The sequence below is a fragment of the Thunnus maccoyii genome, chromosome 1 (genome assembly GCF_910596095.1).
Source record: "Thunnus maccoyii chromosome 1, fThuMac1.1, whole genome shotgun sequence".
Taxonomy (NCBI): Eukaryota; Metazoa; Chordata; class Actinopteri; order Scombriformes; family Scombridae; genus Thunnus; species Thunnus maccoyii.
In genome coordinates this window covers 167,442-184,345 of record NC_056533.1, presented here as the reverse complement: position 1 = coordinate 184,345, position 16,904 = coordinate 167,442, and the positions used below count along the sequence as shown (strand labels likewise).

The following is a 16,904-nucleotide window of genomic DNA, read 5'->3' as shown; positions in this document are numbered from 1 at the left end:
CAATCACAAAAGGTTTGGGTCTCTTGGGATCATGTCTGCCGGAGTTATGGCCGTTTCAAATTTCATGGCAAAGGATCGAATTTCACCCCCCAGCCACGCCCCCTTGGCAATGACGAAAACTCACCGTTTTGATAACTTTTAATCTCCTATGTCTGTAGATGATACAGACCGAATTCCAAGTGGCTGAGGTCAAATCTCTAGGAGGAGTTCGTTAAAGTATGCAGGCTGGAAATGACCAAATCGGTGTCAAAATCGCAACTTTGACACAAAATGGCTGACTTCCTGTTGGCGTTAGGGTATGTGTCCAAGAGACTTTTTGGTGCGACTGGTCATGATACATATGCATACTGAATTTCGTTCTCCTACGACAATCTGTATCGAGGGGCTCAATTTTCCTAATTTCCTAGGGGGCGCTATCGAGCCATTTTGCCCCGCCTTTTTGCGAGACCCATAAAATATCAAATTTTTCACCACTTCTGATGTATGTGCAAAGTTTAACAACTTTTCGTGCACGTTTAGGCCCTCAAAAATGCGTTTGTTTCGGAAGAATAATAATAATAGAGAAGAATTCCTTGAATTACAATAGGGCTTCGCACCGGTAGGTGCTCGGGCCCTAAATAGAGAAGAATTCCTTGAATTACAATAGGGCTTCGCACCGGTAGGTGCTCGGGCCCTAATAATAGAGAAGAATTCCTTGAATTACAATAGGGCTTCGCACCGGTAGGTGCTCGGGCCCTAATTAAAGCTGCAAGCAGCGATGATCGGGCCCTCGCGCCCTGTCGTACGTGGGGCAGGGCGCAGTCGAAATGCTCGAGTCACAGTCATGAAGATTTCTCCAGATCCAGGCTATTTTCAGACAGTTTAAGGAGGAGATAAACTTCATTCCTTGTCCACTATTTTACTTGCTGCTGAGGTTCCTTTCCTGAAATATGTCATAGGGGGCGCTATGGAGCCAGTTTGCATCACTGATTGAATATCGTAATGTAGACGTGCTCAGGCCTGGACTATTATCAAACCTGCAAAGTTTCAGGCAGATACGACCATGTACACTAAAGTTACAGCAATTTCCTCTGAAATGGCGAAACATCAAAACTCAACGCCACGCTACGCCCATACGCTTCAATATAAACTAAATCTTTTGATAACTTTTGATCATACACTAGTCTAGATGACACACACTGATTTTGAAGTCCTTACGATGAATTCTGTAGGAGGAGTTCGTTGAAATACAAGGTATGCGAAATGGCCAAAAAAAGGCGAAAATTGACCAGTTTTTCCAAGATGGCCGACTTCCTGTTGGACTTACGATATGGCTCCAAGAGGCTTTTTTGTGCGTCTTGACATGTTTCATATGGCTTGTGAATTTCATTTCTCCTCGTTGATCTGGTGGGCGGGGCTTCAATTTTGAAATTTTCAAGGGGGCGCTGTTGAGCCATTTTGCCACACCCATTCAAATGAACCACATAGAATTTTAACTAATGTCACTCCAGACAGGTGTGTCAAGTTTCGTGACTGTAGAAGCATCCCTTGTCCCTGAAAAACAGTATCGTATTTCATGGCGAAGGATTTGTCGCCATGGTAACAGCGTTTGGTTTTGGGTCATGACCTGCCACATGTAGCATCACCAAGGTCTTATTTATTAGCTGACTTAATTTAAGGTGCATCAGCCAAATTTCCTATGAGTAATTAGACAAAGTACGATGCATGTTACTTCCTGTTGCCAGTAGGTGGCGATACGACTTTCGCAAAATATGAGACTGCACATATGTTCAGACCCGGACTCCTAACAAGCATATGAAATTTGAAAAAGATCAGAGCACGTGGAGTCAAGTTATAAGGCTTTGAAATTTCATGGCGAGACATCGAAATTCGCCGCGTCGCCACGGCAACACCTTTCTCTGAAAACTCACCAACTTCAGGATATACAAAGTCCAATGTCTTGAGGCTATTCTGAGTAAATTTGAGGTGGATCCGATCACCGTGCTCCCTACAGGGCGTCAAAGTGTAAAACATGTTACTTCCTGTTGCCAGTAGGTGGCGCTATGACTCAGATCCTGTATTGACACATGGATGTGTTCAGGACGTGACTCATATCAAGCACAAAAGGTTTGGCTCTTTTAGGATCATTTATGCCGGAGTTATGGCCGTTTCAATTTTCATGGCGAAGGATCGAAATTCACCCCCCAGCCACGCCCCCTTGGCAATGACGAAAACTCACCGTTTTGATAACTTTTAATCTCCTATGTCTGTAGATGATACAGACCGAATTCCAAGTGGCTGAGGTCAAATCTCTAGGAGGAGTTCGTTAAAGTATGCAGGCTGGAAATGACCAAATCGGTGTCAAAATCGCAACTTTGACACAAAATGGCTGACTTCCTGTTGGCGTTAGGGTATGTGTCCAAGAGACTTTTTGGTGCGACTGGTCATGATACATATGCATACTGAATTTCGTTCTCCTACGACAATCTGTATCGAGGGGCTCAATTTTCCTAATTTCCTAGGGGGCGCTATCGAGCCATTTTGCCCCGCCTTTTTGCGAGACCCATAAAATATCAAATTTTTCACCACTTCTGATGTATGTGCAAAGTTTAACAACTTTTCGTGCACGTTTAGGCCCTCAAAAATGCGTTTGTTTCGGAAGAATAATAATAATAGAGAAGAATTCCTTGAATTACAATAGGGCTTCGCACCGGTAGGTGCTCGGGCCCTAAATAGAGAAGAATTCCTTGAATTACAATAGGGCTTCGCACCGGTAGGTGCTCGGGCCCTAATAATAGAGAAGAATTCCTTGAATTACAATAGGGCTTCGCACCGGTAGGTGCTCGGGCCCTAATTAAAGCTGCAAGCAGCGATGATCGGGCCCTCGCGCCCTGTCGTACGTGGGGCAGGGCGCAGTCGAAATGCTCGAGTCACAGTCATGAAGATTTGTCCAGATCCAGGCTATTTTCAGACAGTTTAAGGAGGAGATAAACTTCATTCCTTGTCCACTATTTTACTTGCTGCTGAGGTTCCTTTCCTGAAATATGTCATAGGGGGCGCTATGGAGCCAGTTTGCATCACTGATTGAATATCGTAATGTAGACGTGCTCAGGCCTGGACTATTATCAAACCTGCAAAGTTTCAGGCAGATACGACCATGTACACTAAAGTTACAGCAATTTCCTCTGAAATGGCGAAACATCAAAACTCAACGCCACGCTACGCCCATACGCTTCAATATAAACTAAATCTTTTGATAACTTTTGATCATACACTAGTCTAGATGACACACACTGATTTTGAAGTCCTTACGATGAATTCTGTAGGAGGAGTTCGTTGAAATACAAGGTATGCGAAATGGCCAAAAAAAGGCGAAAATTGACCAGTTTTTCCAAGATGGCCGACTTCCTGTTGGACTTACGATATGGCTCCAAGAGGCTTTTTTGTGCGTCTTGACATGTTTCATATGGCTTGTGAATTTCATTTCTCTTCGTTGATCTGGTGGGCGGGGCTTCAATTTTGAAATTTTCAAGGGGGCGCTGTTGAGCCATTTTGCCACACCCATTCAAATGAACCACATAGAATTTTAACTAATGTCACTCCAGACAGGTGTGTCAAGTTTCCTGACTGTAGAAGCATCCCTTGTCCCTGAAAAACAGTATCGTATTTCATGGCGAAGGATTTGTCGCCATGGTAACAGCGTTTGGTTTTGGGTCATGACCTGCCACATGTAGCATCACCAAGGTCTTATTTATTAGCTGACTTAATTTAAGGTGCATCAGCCAAATTTCCTATGAGTAATTAGACAAAGTACGATGCATGTTACTTCCTGTTGCCAGTAGGTGGCGATACGACTTTCGCAAAATATGAGACTGCACATATGTTCAGACCCGGACTCCTAACAAGCATATGAAATTTGAAAAAGATCAGAGCACGTGGAGTCAAGTTATAAGGCTTTGAAATTTCATGGCGAGACATCGAAGTTCGCCGCGTCGCCACGGCAACACCTTTCTCTGAAAACTCACCAACTTCAGGATATACAAAGTCCAATGTCTTGAGGCTATTCTGAGTAAATTTGAGGTGGATCCGATCACCGTGCTCCCTACAGGGCGTCAAAGTGTAAAACATGTTACTTCCTGTTGCCAGTAGGTGGCGCTATGACTCAGATCCAGTATTGACACATGGATGTGTTCAGGGCGTGACTCATATCAAGCACAAAAGGTTTGGCTCTTTTAGGATCATTTATGCCGGAGTTATGGCCGTTTCAATTTTCATGGCGAAGGATCGAAATTCACCCCCCAGCCACGCCCCCTTGGCAATGACGAAAACTCACCGTTTTGATAACTTTTAATCTCTTATGTCTGTAGATTATAAAGACCGAATTTCAAGCAGCTGAGGTCAAATCTCTAGGAGGAGTTCGTTAAAGTATGCGGGCTGGAAATGACCAAATTGGTGTCAAAATCGCAACTTTGACACAAAATGGCCGACTTCCTGTTGGCGTTAGGGTATGTGTCCAAGAGACTTTTTGGTGCGTCTGGTCATGATACATATGCGTACCGAATTTCGTTCTCCTACGACAATCTGTATCGAGGGGCTCAATTTTCCTAATTTTCTAGGGGGCGCTATCGAGCCATTTTGCCCCGCCTTTTTGCGAGACCCATAAAATATCAAATTTTTCACCACTTCTGATGTATGTGCAAAGTTTAACAACTTTTCGTGCACGTTTAGGCCCTCAAAAATGCGTTTGTTTCGGAAGAATAATAATAATAGAGAAGAATTCCTTGAATTACAATAGGGCTTCGCACCGGTAGGTGCTCGGGCCCTAAATAGAGAAGAATTCCTTGAATTACAATAGGGCTTCGCACCGGTAGGTGCTCGGGCCCTAATAATAGAGAAGAATTCCTTGAATTACAATAGGGCTTCGCACCGGTAGGTGCTCGGGCCCTAATTAAAGCTGCAAGCAGCGATGATCGGGCCCTCGCGCCCTGTCGTACGTGGGGCAGGGCGCAGTCGAAATGCTCGAGTCACAGTCATGAAGATTTGTCCAGATCCAGGCTATTTTCAGACAGTTTAAGGAGGAGATAAACTTCATTCCTTGTCCACTATTTTACTTGCTGCTGAGGTTCCTTTCCTGAAATATGTCATAGGGGGCGCTATGGAGCCAGTTTGCATCACTGATTGAATATCGTAATGTAGACGTGCTCAGGCCTGGACTATTATCAAACCTGCAAAGTTTCAGGCAGATACGACCATGTACACTAAAGTTACAGCAATTTCCTCTGAAATGGCGAAACATCAAAACTCAACGCCACGCTACGCCCATACGCTTCAATATAAACTAAATCTTTTGATAACTTTTGATCATACACTAGTCTAGATGACACACACTGATTTTGAAGTCCTTACGATGAATTCTGTAGGAGGAGTTCGTTGAAATACAAGGTATGCGAAATGGCCAAAAAAAGGCGAAAATTGACCAGTTTTTCCAAGATGGCCGACTTCCTGTTGGACTTACGATATGGCTCCAAGAGGCTTTTTTGTGCGTCTTGACATGTTTCATATGGCTTGTGAATTTCATTTCTCTTCGTTGATCTGGTGGGCGGGGCTTCAATTTTGAAATTTTCAAGGGGGCGCTGTTGAGCCATTTTGCCACACCCATTCAAATGAACCACATAGAATTTTAACTAATGTCACTCCAGACAGGTGTGTCAAGTTTCGTGACTGTAGAAGCATCCCTTGTCCCTGAAAAACAGTATCGTATTTCATGGCGAAGGATTTGTCGCCATGGTAACAGCGTTTGGTTTTGGGTCATGACCTGCCACATGTAGCATCACCAAGGTCTTATTTATTAGCTGACTTAATTTAAGGTGCATCAGCCAAATTTCCTATGAGTAATTAGACAAAGTAAGATGCATGTTACTTCCTGTTGCCAGTAGGTGGCGATACGACTTTCGCAAAATATGAGACTGCACATATGTTCAGACCCGGACTCCTAACAAGCATATGAAATTTGAAAAAGATCAGAGCACGTGGAGTCAAGTTATAAGGCTTTGAAATTTCATGGCGAGACATCGAAGTTCGCCGCGTCGCCACGGCAACACCTTTCTCTGAAAACTCACCAACTTCAGGATATACAAAGTCCAATGTCTTGAGGCTATTCTGAGTAAATTTGAGGTGGATCCAATCACCGTGCTCCCTACAGGGCGTCAAAGTGTAAAACATGTTACTTCCTGTTGCCAGTAGGTGGCGCTATGACTCAGATCCAGTATTGACACATGGATGTGTTCAGGGCGTGACTCATATCAAGCACAAAAGGTTTGGCTCTTTTAGGATCATTTATGCCGGAGTTATGGCCGTTTCAATTTTCATGGCGAAGGATCGAAATTCACCCCCCAGCCACGCCCCCTTGGCAATGACGAAAACTCACCGTTTTGATAACTTTTAATCTCTTATGTCTGTAGATTATAAAGACCGAATTTCAAGCAGCTGAGGTCAAATCTCTAGGAGGAGTTTGTTAAAGTATGCGGGCTGGAAATGACCAAATTGGTGTCAAAATCGCAACTTTGACACAAAATGGCCGACTTCCTGTTGGCGTTAGGGTATGTGTCCAAGAGACTTTTTGGTGCGTCTGGTCATGATACATATGCGTACCGAATTTCGTTCTCCTACGACAATCTGTATCGAGGGGCTCAATTTTCCTAATTTTCTAGGGGGCGCTATCGAGCCATTTTGCCCCGCCTTTTTGCGAGACGCATAAAATATCAAATTTTTCACCACTTCTGATGTATGTGCAAAGTTTAACAACTTTTCGTGCACGTTTAGGCCCTCAAAAATGCGTTTGTTTCGGAAGAATAATAATAATTAAAGCTGCAAGCAGCGATGATCGGGCCCTCGCGTCCTTGCGTATGTCGGGGCTCGGCGCTGGTGAAGGGCTTCTGTCACGGGCATATACATGTCCCCACACCTGGGCTGTTTTCAGACAGTGCAAGGGGAGATTAACGTCACATCCTCAATCACCTACTCTGCCTGCTGCAGGGGCTGCTGCATTGAAATGTCGTAGGGGGCGCTATGGAGCCACTTTTCATCACTGACTGAATATTGCTATTTAGACGTGTTCAGGCTGGGAGTCTTATCAAACATGTAAAGTTTGGTGTAGACTCCAGCATTTACACTAAACTTATAGCAATTTCGCCTGTCATGGCGAAACATCAAAACTCAACGCCACGCCACGGCCACACGCTTCAATGATAACTAAATCTTTTGATAACTTTTGATCACACACTGGTGTAGATGACACACACTGATTTTGAAGTCGTTACCATGAATTCTGTAGGAGGAGTTCGTTAAAATACAAGGTATGCGAAATGGTCAAAAAAACGCGAAAAATGACCACTTTTATCAAGATGGCCGACTTCCTGTAGGACTTACGATATGGCTCCAAGAGGCTTTTTTGTGCGTCTTGACATGATACATAAGCCTCCCGAATTTCATTTTCCTAGGTTAATCTGGAAGGCGGGGCTACCATTTTGAAATTGTCAAGGGGGCGCTGTTGAGCCATATTGTCACGTCTATGCAAATGACCTATCCAGGATTTTAACTGGTGTCGCTCCAGACATGTGTGCCAAGTTTTGTGACTGTAAACCCATCCCTTGTCCCTAAAATACAGCATCGTATTTCATGGCGAAGGATGTGTCGCCATGGCAACGGCGTTTGGTCATGGGTCATGACCTGCCCAATGTAGCATCACCAAGGTCTTACATCTTAGCTGAGTCAATTTCAGATGCATCGGCCAAATTTCCTAGGAGTAATACAACAAAGACCGACGCATGATACTTCCTGTTGCCAGTAGGTGGCGCTATGACTGTCACTAAATATGGGCCTGAAAATGTGTTCAGACGGGGACTCTTAACAAGAATATGAAATTTGGAAAAGATCAGACCATGTGGAGTCAAGTTATAAGGCTTTGAAATTTCATGGCGAGACATCGAAATTCGCCGCGTCGTCATGGCAACACCTTTCGACGAAAAGTCACCAACTTCATAATATACCATCTCCAAGGTCTTTAGGCTATTCTGAGAAAATTTGAGGTGGATCCCATCACCGTGCCACCCACAGAGCGTCAAAGTGTAAAACATGTAACTTCCTGTTGCCAGTAGGTGGCGCTATGACTTACATCCAATATTGACACATGAATGTGTTCAGGACGGGACTCTTTCCAAGCACAAAAGGTTTGGGTCTCTTGGGATCATGTATGCCGGAGTTATGGCCGTTTCAAATTTCATGGCGAAGGATCGAATTTCACCCCCCAGCCACGCCCCCTTGGCAATGACGAAAACTCACCGTTTTGATAACTTTTAATCTCCTATGTCTGTAGATGATACAGACCGAATTCCAAGTGGCTGAGGTCAAATCTCTAGGAGGAGTTCGTTAAAGTATGCAGGCTGGAAATGACCAAATCGGTGTCAAAATCGCAACTTTGACACAAAATGGCCGACTTCCTGTTGGCGTTAGGGTATGTGTCCAAGAGACTTTTTGGTGCGACTGGTCATGATACATATGCATACTGAATTTCGTTCTCCTACGACAATCTGTATCGAGGGGCTCAATTTTCCTAATTTCCTAGGGGGCGCTATCGAGCCATTTTGCCCCGCCTTTTTGCGCGACCCATAAAATATCAAATTTTTCACCACTTCTGATGTATGTGCAAAGTTTAACAACTTTTCGTGCACATTTAGGCCCTCAAAAATGCGTTTGTTTCGGAAGAATAATAATAATAGAGAAGAATTCCTTGAATTACAATAGGGCTTCGCACCGGTAGGTGCTCGGGCCCTAATAATAATAATAATAATAATAATAATTCCTTTGGAAACAAGAGGGCTTCGCGCTGGTCAGCGCTCGGGCCCTAATAATAAAAATAATAATAATAATAATAATAATAATAATAATAATTCCTTTGGAAACAAGAGGGCTTCGCGCTGGTCAGCGCTCGGGCCCTAATAATTAAAGCTGCAAGCAGCGATGATCGGGCCCTCGTGTCCTTGCGTATGTCAGGGCTCGGCGCTGGTGAAGGGCTTCTGTCACAGGCATATAGATGTCCCCAGACCTGGGGTCCGTTTCACAAAGCAGGTTTAGTGAAAACTCAGAGTCTGTTAACCCTGAAATGAGGGAAACTCTGAGTTTTCCGTTTCAAAAAGGGAGGTAACTCAAACCAGAGAAAGAGGGATAACTCTAGCTTGTTTCAGAGAGAGGGGTAACTTAAGCTCTCGGTCAGTTACCGTAGCAACAGACTTTATGAATCTAACCTAGTCGGGACCAGGTTTTTCTCAATGAACCTCGAGTTTCTCTCAGTCTCCGCCCTCTTTCAGAGCCACACACTCCATTTGATTTCCTCATTCATTCAGGCAGCAGGCGAGTTTTGGCGTAGCCTAGTTCTGCCGTCTGTCATTTAAAAAAATCATTAAAAAAAATAAAAAAATAAATAAAAAAAATCAGAGTCAGTATATTAGAAGTCCATTAGGCACAGTAAGTGGCAACTTTTTTTCACTAACATGGCATGTCCTTTTGATAACGATCCCGTGGATGAAGGTGCAGCATTACTGCGCAGAGAATTAAATATTCGTCGAGAGATGGTTATCAGACCGCGCATAGATGTTCTAGCATTTCCAGCCTTTATCTTTTTGAGCGGTACCATTTCACGTCACAGTCCATCATCTACATACACAACCTAAGCCGTCTTTACATTTGCAACATTACCAATCATAGTCATGCTCTCACATCCCAGCAGATATTGTGTGTTGCGCTGCGTTTCCTTGCAAACGGAAGTTTTTTGTACAATGTTGGAGCCAGCCACTGGCCTTCCTATGTTCTGGCTTAGGGCCAGCTCCTCTGCCTCCGTTAGAGGTGGCGGTGCTGGACCACCACCCGTTTTACGGGCATCTGCCTTCTTTCTGTTGGCTGAGTAGAAGTCTGTGTTAGTTTAAATAGGATTAATTATTTAACAGAACATGATGTAGATGAGAAGACATTTATGTGTGTGAAACCAGCATTATGTTGGGGATAAAACAACTGCACAGTCAAACAGCCACTTAATATTTACTTTACAATGTAAAACATGATCAAAATGAGGTACCCCCATGAGATTATGCCGAGGTCTCACCTGTTTGAACAATGTTTTTAAATTTCATCCTAAACTGCTGCCAAGTGCGCTTGGACCTAAATGAAATAAATTAATAGGCGACCATTCAAGCAGTTTTCCTCTGTAATATTATTGTGATTACAAAGGACTACATTTAAACTTACGCATTGACCGAGCAGCAGCCGTCTCCCTCTCTTTTGCAGCTGCAGCGGTGTTGCACTTCTTTCTGAAAACATGCTCAAACTCGTCGTATGAGCGAATTAAGATGTCTAGTTCTAGTGGGGCGAAAAACACAGCCATCCTCTTCCCCGTTGCCATGGTGACTCGTTGAATCGGGGCTCCATTGATGCTGGCTTTTTATAGTTGTGGTGCACGCACTTAACTCCAGGTGAAACTACTCCGAGTTGATTAAACTGACTCAAATCAGCTGTTCTGGAACCGGAAACTCAGAGTTTTCTATCTCAGAGTAGATCAACTCAGAGTTCAGGATTAGACTTTTAGAGTTTGTTGAACCTGCTTTTTGAAACGGACCCCTGGGCTGTTTTCAGACAGTGCAAGGGGAGATTAACGTCATATCCTCAATCACCTACTCTGCATGCTGCAGGGGCTGCTGCATTGAAATGTCGTAGGGGGCGCTATGGAGCCAGTTTTCATCACTGACTGAATATTGGTATTTAGACGTGTTCAGGCTGGGAGTCTTATCAAACATGTAAAGTTTGGTGTAGACTCGAGCATTTACACTAAAGTTATAACAATTTCGCCTGTCATGGCGAAACATCAAAACTCAACGCCACGCCACGGCCACACGCTTCAATGATAACTAAATCTTTTGATAACTTTTGATCACACACTACTGTAGATGACACACACTGATTTTGAAGTCATTACGATGAATTCTGTAGGAGGAGTTCGTTAAAATACAAGGTATGCGAAATGGTTAAAAAAACGCGAAAAATGACCACTTTTATCAAGATGGCTGACTTCCTGTAGGACTTACAATACAGCTCCAAGAGGCTTTTTTGTGCATCTTGACATGATACATAAGCCTCCTGAATTTCATTTTCCTAGGTTAATCTGGAAGGCGGGGCTACAATTTTGAAATTTTCAAGGGGGCGCTGTTGAGCCATATTGTCACGTCTATGCAAATGACCTATCCAGGATTTTAGCTGGTGTCGCTCCAGACATGTGTGCCAAGTTTCGTGACTGTAGACCCATCCCTTGTCCCTAAAATACAGCATCGTATTTCATGGCGAAGGATGTGTCGCCATGGCAACGGCGTTTGGTCATGGGTCATGACCTGCCCAATGTAGCATCACCAAGGTCTTACATCTTAGCTGAGTCAATTTCAGATGCATCGGCCAAATTTCCTAGGAGTAATACAACAAAGAACGACGCATGATACTTCCTGTTGCCAGTAGGTGGCGCTATGACTGTCACTAAATATGGGCCTGAACATGTGTTCAGACCGGGACTCTTAACAAGCATATGAAATTTGGAAAAGATCAGACCATGTGGAGTCAAGTTATAAGGCTTTGAAATTACATAGCGAGACATCGAAATTCGCCGCGTCGTCATGGCAACACCTTTCGACGGAAAGTCACCAACTTCATAATATACCATCTCCAAGGTCTTTAGGCTATTCTGAGTAAATTTGAGGTGGATCCCATCACCGTGCCACCCACAGAGCGTCAAAGTGTAAAACATGTAACTTCCTGTTGCCAGTAGGTGGCGCTATGACCCAGATCCAGTATTGACACATGGATGTGTTCAGGGCAGGACTCTTTTCAAGCACAAAAGGTTTGAGTCTCTTAGGATCATGCATGCCGAAATCATGCCCATTTGAATTTTCATGGCGAAGGATCAAAATTCACCGCCCGACCACGCCCCCTTGGCAATGTCGAAAACTCACTCATTTTGATAACTTTTCATCTCCAAGGCCTGTAGATGATACTGACTGAATTTGAATATTGCTGAGGTCAAATCTCTAGGAGGAGTTTCTTAAAGTATGTGGGCTGGAAATGGCAAAATCGGCATCCAAATCGCAACTTTTATCCAAAATGGCTGACTTCCTGTTGGATTTAGGGTGTCCCTCCAAGAGACTTTTTGGTGCATCTGGTCATGATACATATGCATACTAAATTTTGTTCTTCTATGACAATCCATATCGAGGGGCTCAATTTTCTTAATTTTCTAGGTGGTGCTATTGAGCCATTTTGCCACACCCATGTTCGAGACCTATAAAATTTGTTTATTAAACTTATTATTAAACAAAATTAACAAAGTTAACAAATGCCTCATTCAATAGACAGCTATTCTAAAATCTAATCCTACCAAACAAAACACAAACAGCTATGTACAGGGCTGGACACATGCAGGGGAATGCATGGTGTGTGTGTGTGTGTGTGTGTGTGTGTGTGTGTGTGTGCACGCGCGCGTGTATGTGTGTGCGACAAGATGGCGATGGGGCCTGACGTGATGACGTCGTCGGTCTGCGACACGGACGTGACTATGGGAGGAAGTTACGTCGCGCGAGAGCCGGATGGCGGAAGTATGGCGGTGTCTTGGTTAGACAGAAGCAAGACGGCGCCGTCTGGTGGTCGGCGTCTTGCACTCACCCACTTCTGTGAAAAACACAAGTGTCTGATGGCGGATAAGGAAAGACAAAGCAAAGCTTTGTCCGACGTTATCTGACCATCAGATGCGCAAAAAAATGTTGGTGCGTGTATGTGTGTGCGCGCGTGTGTATGTGTTAGTCAGAAGAGAGAGGGAAGAAGGAGAGAAAGCGATCGTGCGCGTACGGACGGCAGTCTGTAACGCACGTTGTCTGGTTTCTGACCGACAAAGCAACTTACTTTCTCACTCACGATGGCACAAACTCAGCAGTAGTCCCGAGTGGGACAAACACAAAACAGTCTAGCGTGGTGAACACAACTAAACAGGCAGCAAACTTAAAATACTCCTAAGAGTAAAGCAGGAAAAATGGACTCCGCGGTCTGTCAACAGCACAACAAACAATAGCAAAAGCTGAGAGCTAAATGCTAAGCAACAGCAACTGATGCTGATAAGAACACACAATTAACACTGCCTCTGCCCAGACTTATGCCTCTTACTTGGTCGCTTCAGAAAGCGAGCAGGGTGTGTGTGTAGTCCGTCTTTGTGTCCGGCTTTGTCCTGGGCTCGGATGCAGACGGTGGCCGTTCTCGCACGGCCGGCAAAAAGCACGGCAGCTGGCTCTCAGCGGCGTGGCGGAGAGAACAGCAGAGTCGACTTGGTGAAGAAGTTTTTCTTCCTTCTCGAGGGAATTTGAAGACGCTGGTTGCAGCAGCGGTCGCTCTCGGATCCGGGAATGTGTTCGGGTGAACGCGGTCGAAGTCTCGTCTCGTCCGGCGAGGAAAGTCTTCGATGAGGGGAAAACACGTGCATGGGGTACCCCCTTTAGTCAGCTGACTCACAGAGGAACAGAAGTTACCCCTAGCTCAGTGACATGGGAAAGGCGTGTGCTTCAGGGCACGTTCAGTTTTTAAAGGGGTGGTGATGTCATGGCTGCGTCATCAGTCTCCGCCAATGAGACTGTATGTTGACTGTTCCCTGCTGAGGTGTGGAAATCACAAAGCATCCTTGGAAATGGAGTTTGCAATGGACTCCCATTGTCTGTAAGCAGCATTTTGGCGTTATTCCTTTGTCTCGGGGGAAACAAAAGAACAAGCACCTCGTGGTCAGGCCTCACAGGTTACATGTAGGCCCTCTCTGTGTGACCTCATGGTTTGAGGCCCAACACAGTGTGCTCCTAAATTTCTGTGTGCTCCTAATTTTTTTCATTTAGGAACACATGTACTCCTTGACAAAAAAGTAAGCATTGAACACTGCTGTCAGATGTGTAGAGACAATAAGTAACTGCAGCTGGACACAGAAAAATACTCATATATTTGAATGGAGAGTGTGAGCGAACCGCTTGGTGCTTGGGCCCTAATAAAGGAAAAACTGCAGTACAGAGCTACAAATTTTAGTTTTGATTTTAGTTTTCTGCAGCACTTTATCACTAAACTGTCACCCTCACTCCATTTTTTCCCTTCCCCTCATAGGTCATCCCCACTACTGAATTATACATATAAGACTCATAATTATTGTAAAATAAATGATAATAACACCAAACTTCATACAAAGTTTGTATATAATGTACTGTATGTATATTGACCTTCCAACTCATTGTGGCCAATTGCCGATACCGATATATGCACATATTTTTACCAGCTGGCTGAGGAGGCTATTATGCATGCAAACATAGATTATACTATGATCAAGAAAGACAATATATGAAGGAAGCTGGCAACCAGCATATTAGGTGCAGTACCGCCACCTTCTGCTCAGGAGTGTGGACCAGAGATTAAATCCTACACATTTATCCTGTCTGTCTCATAAACTCAAAGAAAACTCTACTGCTCCACTCACTTGGCAGGTTCATTAAACTTTTAATGCTGAGCTACTGAACTCCAGTCTTCCTAAGTTCTTCCTACATATATTGTCTTTCTTGATCATAGTATAATCTATGCTTGCATGCATAATAGCCTCCTCAGCCAGCTGGTAAAAATATGTGCATATATCGGCATCGGCAATCGGCCACAATGAGTTGGAAATATCAGCATATCGGATATCGGCAAAAATCCAATGTCGTGCATCCCTAGTTAAAAGTCTTTACTTTCCTAAAAATAGACTTGATGAAAATTAGGAAATTAATTTTTTTACACACAAACTCATCAAGGGTTTTAAATTTACTAATTGAAATTCAAATGAATAGGTGCAAAACTTGCATGATTTTGATGCCACAGGTGTGAGCAAGGCAGCCATGTCTCACCCTGCAGAAAATTCTCATCCTCACACTGTTGAGATTTGATGTTTCGCCATGACAGAGGAAGTTGCTATAACTTTATTGTAAATGCTCCAGTCTGCACCAAACTTAACATGTTTGATAAGACTCCCGGCCTGAACACGTGTACATAACAATATTTCATCAGTGATGCAAACTAGCTCCATAGCGCCCCCTGCGAAATTTCAGTAAAGAAGTCCCAGCAGCGGGCAAAATAGTGGACAAAGGAAGTGATGTTTATCTTCTTCTTGCACTGTCTGAAAACAGCCCGGGTCTAAAGACATCTACATGCCCGTCACAGAAACCCTTCGATTGCGGCGCAGCCTGACGTGCGCAGAGGTGCGAGGGCCCGTTCAATGCTGTTTGCAGCTTTAATTAGACAGACAGGATTGATGTGTAGGATTTAATATTTGGTCTACAGTCCGAAGCGGAGGGTGGCAGTAATGTGCCTAATATGCTATAATTTAGTTAGCGTTGAAGCGTGTGGCTGTGGGGTGGTGTTGAGTTTTGATGTTTCGCCATGACAGAGGAAATTGCTACAACTTTAGTGCAAATGCTCCAGTCTGCCCCAAACTTTGCATGTTTGATAAGAGTCAAAGCCTGAACACGTCCCCATGACAATATTCAGTCAGTGATGCAAACTGGCTGAATTGCGCCCCTTACGAAATTGCAGCAAAGGAGCCCCAGCAGCAGGCAGAATAGTGGACAAAGGAAGTGATGTTTTTCTCCTTCTTGCACTGTCTGAAAACAGCCTGGGTCTGAAGACATGTCATGCCCGTGACAGAAGCCCTTCGACTGCGCCATGGCCCGACGTGTGCAAGGGCGCGAAGGCCCGTTCAACGCTGCCTGCAGCTTTAATTTACAAATGCTCCAATGTAACAAACTATGGTACTGCTTGATCAGACTTACAGGATGTACAATTATTGTATTTTTTGTTTATTTAAGCAATCCCTACATCTAATATCTGCAAATTATGAATGAGATGTATGTAATGTGTCTAAACATAAAAACCAAAACATGGAGCCTGTTTATGGATCATGCTAACAACAGATAGAGATAGAGAGAACAGTAGCTTTGGCTCAACACTCCTTACCCCCCTAGTGCCAAGTTGGAGACTTCCGAGGTAGGGATGGGAAATGTGGGCTGTCCAGCCTGCTCTGGAGACACATACAGCGTTTCAGGGTCCAAGCTATCCATCCAGGGCCTTGCACTACTACTGCTATGATACACACACAGGATCCATAACACAGAGGACCAGACACACAAAGAAACAATTATAAATACACAACAAATATTTACACATTTAACAAAGACACTCAACACATGAATCAGTAAGCCAAGCTAAAGTGGAGCACAGGCGGGACTTTGTCTGTCAAAAACAGCAACATGCAGTGACATACAAGACTGATAAAGAAAAACTACTACTACTTGGTCAAAAGTCACCACTTTTTCATACTTTCATTATATGAAATGCAATGTGTCAATCATGAGTTAGTGGAGCCGTTCAATACACAACAACAGATGGACATATTCTGTACTATTTGGTCAGTTGATTATTTTTAAATATTGCAAGGAGGAATTACATAAAGAAACAGACATGGTGAGCTGTGAGATAAAGACCAGCATACCACAGGCGCTTAGCAGGGATTCAGACAGTAATGAGCCATGCGTTAAAACAGAGCAGGGGGCTGCGTTGGTGCGGATATGTTGTTAAGTACCCGTAAGACAATGACATACGACCTGGAAGTCCAGTTGGAGTAACAGGTTAATGTGTGTAAAGGCTTAACACACACCAAAAAACACACAGTTTGTAATATGCACAGACAGGATTTTACAACCCAAGAAAGTTATTACGGCGGCAGCTGTTTTGTCTTTTGAACTTGCAACAATAGCAAGGTAAAAACAAATACAGTATTCACATTACAA

The 16,904-nt window shown here is 43.9% G+C and overlaps 1 protein-coding gene across 12 annotated transcripts in view; it reads right to left on the bottom strand.

The window, feature by feature from the left end:
• The window catches only part of celf1 (cugbp, Elav-like family member 1), a 137,556-nt gene that overhangs the window by 79,800 nt on the left and 40,852 nt on the right, over window positions 1–16,904 (bottom strand). For 6 of the 12 annotated variants that reach the window (XM_042417724.1, XM_042417740.1, XM_042417709.1 and 3 more), the window contains one exon: window positions 16,072–16,197. The exons of 2 other annotated variants lie outside the window; for them this stretch is intronic. In XM_042417724.1, coding sequence (XP_042273658.1) covers window positions 16,072–16,175 — 104 coding nt within the window. In that variant the 5' untranslated portion in view covers window positions 16,176–16,197. The remainder of the gene's footprint in view (window positions 1–16,071; window positions 16,198–16,904) is intronic. 4 more of the 12 variants (XM_042417731.1, XM_042417749.1, XM_042417716.1 and 1 more) reach the window with 1 other exon arrangement.